The following is a 5,778-nucleotide window of genomic DNA, read 5'->3' on the forward strand; positions in this document are numbered from 1 at the left end:
ACAAAAAGTTGTGCATCCAGTTACTTTTGGTGTACAACTAACACAGCATTTCATTAAAAGAACAAAACTAACAGTCAAACATGGTGGTGGTAGTGTGATGGTCTGGGGCAGGTTCAGGACCTGGACGACTTGCATAATTGATAAAAACCATGATTTCTGCGCTTTAGCAGAAAATCCTGAAGTAGAATGTACGGCCATCAGTTCATGACCTCAAGCTCAAGCGTACTTGGTTTATCTCGTTGTATAATCATAAGGCTATTTGAAATGTCTAGGTATCTTTGCTCTATTTACCTTGTTTCCCACATGCCTAGATAATTGCAATGTAAAAAATGCACATGAATGCAAAATAATAGTTACTGTAAAGCAACATTTCTGTACTATTTGCAAGTATTATTAAAATATAAGTAAGTAGGTTTAAGTAAAACTCCTATTCACAATAATCTTATGCACCTCAGTTTAGTTATTATATTTAAAAACCAAAACAAAAGTTGTGCTTCGGTATCAGAAAAAAAAAATGCTATGTACACAATGAAAATAATTTCTGCAGTTGCAATTTTGTTTTGCAATCACAATCCAATTTTGTGTTAGTACTGTTACATACTGTAGATCTAGTCTGCCAACACCAAACATATCTACATCTCTATTCTCATAAATAACGTCTTACTGATATTATTTAATAAGTGCATACGTATTTCTACATTCTGTGTTGTGTGTTTGTGCTAAGAAACCTTGTCACAAAATCCATACCTCTGCATAACCACAAACTTCATGTTCATTTTCCTGCTGCTTACTACCACTGCTTTATTTTTATAAAGAGAGAGAGAGAGAGAGAGAGAGAGAGAGAGAGAGAGAGAGAGAGAGAGATATTTTAATTTTCAGACTACATATAATATTGGGAACTAACACATTATGGTGTGTTGACTTTTTGATTTTTTTAATGGAATAGTCCATAAAAACTATTTGTTTGTTGTGCAGCATCACATTCCTTGCATGTGTTATTGTTGTAAAACAAGCACTGCTCCTCCACAGTCCCCAGAAAGTGCCCCAAAACAAACTCATTTCTTAGTCGTTTCAGCCCCGGTTTGGGCAGTTAGCGATTTCAATAACGAGGCCCCATACCCGCTAATATTAGCTCATTACCTAAAGTGTGCTTTCTGTAATGTACTGATTATGCCGATTATTTAATCTTTCCTGGTATCGCAAACGACCACAGCTGGTGTCTTCCGCATCATGCGAGAATTTCTTCTCCACACTGTCAAGAATCCTAACTCCTATCATCGCTCCATGTTGCAAAAAAGAAATAGGAATATAAAGATCTTGGCCAATGATAAATCCATAACTAATACTTTGGACATGGGATTATTATTAGACAAGGATTTTTCCAAAGATAAACAGAAGACAGATAGAGAAATAGATGGATGGACAGAAAAAAAAGAAATTGGGATATAACTGATAAACAAAACAAATAAAGTTTCAGGTTGCTGGTTATAAAGTAATAACATGAGGGTAAAAATTTTTTTTTTTAATAAAAATGTGGCAAAAAAGCAAAGTGGTCACATAGTGCTCTGATACTGTCTTTGGTTAATTCATGAATTGAAAAAAAGAAAAATCTTTTTATAATGGTTCTATAATATAAGATCTATAAAAGTGGAGGAAAAACAATTTTTTTGTACTAAAGTTGATTTAGATTTTTAATTTTATTTGAGACCTAATCTGATCCAATAAAAACATGATTTATGGAGTTTAAAGTTAAAATACAGTTAATACAATACAGTTTTCGAAATTGGTTTTATTATCATTGTTCAGTTTTAGTTTGAATTAGATGTTTGTTGGACTAGGAACTGGATTAAGTGTTGGGGCCACTAACACTGATGGCCCACCTATTATTTGCACCATCCCACTCTAATATAATTGGCTAGAACTGGCCCTGGGTTAGTTAGGACAAAGTGGTCCAAGAAAGGACAACCATTAAACTGGCAGGCAGGAGGCATTGGGAGCGAAGGCTAGCCCATTTGATTTGATCCCACAATAGAGCTTTTTTTTAACATTAATTGCTGAAAAGAGTAATGCTGACTTTGATAGAAAGGTGTCCAAACACACATTGGATCACAGCTTGTTTCGTATGAAGGTGCGTTGCTGCAGACCACTCAGAGTGCACATGCTGGTTACTGTACACCACCGAAAGCACATACAATGTGAACATAAACATTCAAATTGGAACATTTTTCATATTACTAAAGCATTCAATTGTATTCTTTAAAAAAGTGTGATGTCCATTTTAACGGTACCAGGGTTTGAAAGGATATAGAGTTAGTACAAACTAAAATACAAGTAGTATTTTGTAGTAGTAAGCAGTAGGAAAATAAACATGAAGTTTGTGGTTATTCAGAGTCTCTATAGAAGCGCTTCAGGAGTGACTCTTCTGTTACTCCTGTAATAGTGCGAGAACGTGAGCGCGAGGCGCGTTTGCGCGCGCACGTGAGCAGCAGTACTGCATTAATCAGTAACTCGGCTTATTTCACTTTGAGAGATTTTAAATATCTTTTGTTGCTAACACGCTAAAGTTAACACACAGCAATACAACAGACCAGTAGGCGGGTTTTTCTCTCATTATTACATTGTCCTGCTGTTAGTTTATTTATTCATTCAAAATACTATAGCGAGAGACTTTGGTGCGACAACAGTGAGCAGCATCTTTCAGATCTACTGTAACTAGCTAGCTAGCATATCTCGAGGACGAATGTTCAGCATGTTGGTTAGCTAAAGGCTACAAATGCGACCAAGTGATACTTTTTTATTCTTGTTCATTACAATCAGGTTGGATTATGAAGAAATTTACCAACACTTATGTATCACACCGCAGAAGCTCTAGAAGGTGTCAGTGTGCAGTTCTACACAGGAACATCCATCACCAAAGCATGTCCAGTCAGGGACTGTTCGAGAAACTGCCAGCTGAGGTGTTTGGTTTAATATTGGACCATCTGACAGGTGAGTACACAAACTATACTCCTCAAGAAGTGTGTTTAAAATACACACACAGTCGAACTATAAGGAGTTCCGGTGTGTATGAATCTTCTGGAAGTTGTCTTTTTAGCTCCACTGTAAAAGCTCCAAGATTTATTCTCTCACAGATTAAACAGTTCTATTTCATTTCAAAAAATATCACTCATGTATTTCTTTCTAGACATTTTATAAAACTATAAAAGTGTATAATATAACAAAACTCAATATAAAGAAACTTTCCTCAATAATGAGTGATGTTTGAGCTACTGCATGCAAAATGTTTAATAAAATCTAACATGCATTTGCACCTTTACAGTCTGTTATTACGCAGACTTTGGACATTATTTGTCTTAATTGGACAAACATGTCCATTTCATGGAGGCTCTACCTGACCATTAACAGGATTTAAAGCATCGGGTTGTAAAGGCCTTGACAGGTTAGAACAGTGGGCAGCACAAGGGAGTGTACACAACAGGTAGTTTAAATATTATGAATGAACTGTGTTATATACTGTGTATATTATTGCACGTTATGGTGCCATCTAGAGGCACGATATTATAAATTATTGGTCCTTTTAGATACGACGAATAATGAATGTGATCTATAGGCCTTAAGTCAAGTCAGATATTTTACCTAATCCTCTTTAAAGCAGGTCATGTCCAGTCCAGTCAAGTTTATTTCTATAGCACTTTTCACAACAGACATTGTCTCAAAGCAGCTTTCTGGGAATATGTATATGTGTGTAATTTAGTTAGGTGTGTTTTGTGAATATTAGATTTTGCTGTGTGGTTTTGCTGTAATTGTGTCTGTAGGGAACGGTGATAGTTTTGTTTTTAATTGAATAGAAGGGTATGTACATTTTGTTGTTATTATTTGATTTCTAGTTTGTTATCATGGTTTTCTTAGCATTTTTAATGCTATTTAGAATTGTATGTACCTTGCATGCAAATGTTGGATTCCATGTATCATATTTTATGCAGCATACAAAGTGTGTAGTCTGTGTACAAAGTATGTATCTGATACAATAATCTGTATTGGATCAGATACAGATCATGTGCTGGGACCCTGCAACAAACAATGAGGCTAAAGAGTGAAATACAAAACTGGATGTTATGTTTACTCACCACAATAGAAATAAAAATAATTATATAACATAAAAAATACTGTATGTATGTATGTATACAGTATATATATATATATATATATATATATATATATATATATATATATATATATATATATATATATATATATATATATATATATATATATATATATATATATATATATATATATATATATATATATATATATATATATAATTAATTTGAAAGCTTTCCATATATTTGTTCATTTTTTAGCTCTTGAACTGAGTGTTTTCAGCATGGTATCGAAAAGTATCAGTAACTGTGTAGTGAGCCATGTGTCTACTTTGGCCTGGAGGAACCAGAAGATTTTGAAGAAGAGCCACTGCACATCACACAAAGCAGAACACTTGAACACAGTACTTGATCATTTCAGATCCCTTGGTATGATTTAAGATTTTTTTCTTTTTTTTTTTTGCCAAATCAGTTTTGCATTTAACAACTCTTTTTTAAAGGGTAATCATGTCCATTTTTTTCACAGGTTTACTGTTCAAGAGATGCACTCTGTTACTACCAACCAAAGAAAGGCTGAAGTTTATTTCTAACACATTTTCACAGGTAGGTTCAATTATGGTCTTAGTGGGACATTTCTTTAAAAATGTGTCGAGAATTTTAGCAAAACAATCAATCTCTAGAAAGGTAAATCAGTGTAACATTTGTCAAACAGCATTTTTCAATCAGTTGTAAATGTGTGGAGTTCAGCTATGTTCTTATAGCTAGTCTTGCTGGAGTCCTTACTTGCAACCTGATCACACTGTCTAATGTCCTTTATTTTATTAGACAGGCTCTCTAATAATGCATGCTGCAGTAAAGCATCTCAAGGGTGAAAACAAAGAATTTAGTGATGCCCATGGGTTCCAGTTAGTCATTAACTGCATTAACAGCAAAGCATCTGCACCCAAGTTCTAAACACTTAATATCCATTATATTTATAACTATATTAATTTGCCCAGTTTAAAACCTGAAAATAAAGAAATTATTATAAAAATTGCTATAATGCAATCATTTTGTTAAACCCCCTTAGATTAGTCTCCAATTCATTCACATGTTCTTCAGCACACATAATTGTATAGTAAATACATTTTAGTGTTAAAGAGAAGCAAGATTAAGAAAATGTCTAAATACTTATGGACCTGACAGGCACTTTATTCTTTTTGTTTTTCCACATTATTCTGTGTAAACTGTAGAGGGTGTTGATGATCAGAAGTCTTTGAAAAATCTAAACCAGTCAATAAATGTTTTGTATGTATATTTGTACAATATATGACCAGTCAAACATTTGGACACACTTTTTTTTTAGTGTTTTTTTTTTCTTTAATCTTTATGTTTATTAATTTTAACATTGCACATTCATCCTGAACACATCCATTATGTTGTTAACAAAAATATGTTAAATAACCCAGAATATGTTTTATATTTTCGATTCTTCAAAGTATTCGATTCTTGGCATTCTGTCATTCACCCTCACGAGGTAGTTTCCTGGAATGGTTTTCCAACAGTCTTGCATAGTATTCAGAGGGGTTGAGTGCTTGTTGGCTGTTTGTCCTTCACTCTCTGGTTCCATCTCATTCCAAACCATCTCAACTGTATTTAGATCAGGGGATTGTGGAGGCCAGATCATCTAATGCAG

General features: G+C 33.9%; 1 protein-coding gene across 6 annotated transcripts in view; it reads left to right on the plus strand.

Annotated features, from left to right (window-relative positions):
• The first annotated feature begins 2,087 nt into the window (after window positions 1–2,087).
• Window positions 2,088–5,778, plus strand: part of LOC124383093 (F-box only protein 47-like) — a 14,554-nt gene continuing 10,863 nt past the window's right edge. Inside the window, exons 1-4 of one of the 6 annotated variants that reach the window (XM_046845471.1) lie at window positions 2,088–2,128; window positions 2,818–2,988; window positions 4,365–4,532; window positions 4,630–4,706. In XM_046845471.1, coding sequence (XP_046701427.1) covers window positions 2,826–2,988; window positions 4,365–4,532; window positions 4,630–4,706 — 408 coding nt within the window. In that variant the 5' untranslated portion in view covers window positions 2,088–2,128; window positions 2,818–2,825. Of the gene's footprint in view, window positions 2,129–2,449; window positions 2,709–2,817; window positions 2,989–4,364; window positions 4,533–4,629; window positions 4,707–5,778 lie in introns of those variants that run through there. The other 5 variants (XM_046845472.1, XM_046845469.1, XM_046845470.1 and 2 more) reach the window with 5 other exon arrangements.

The sequence above is a fragment of the Silurus meridionalis genome, chromosome 3 (assembly GCF_014805685.1).
Source record: "Silurus meridionalis isolate SWU-2019-XX chromosome 3, ASM1480568v1, whole genome shotgun sequence".
Lineage (NCBI taxonomy): Eukaryota > Metazoa > Chordata > Actinopteri > Siluriformes > Siluridae > Silurus > Silurus meridionalis.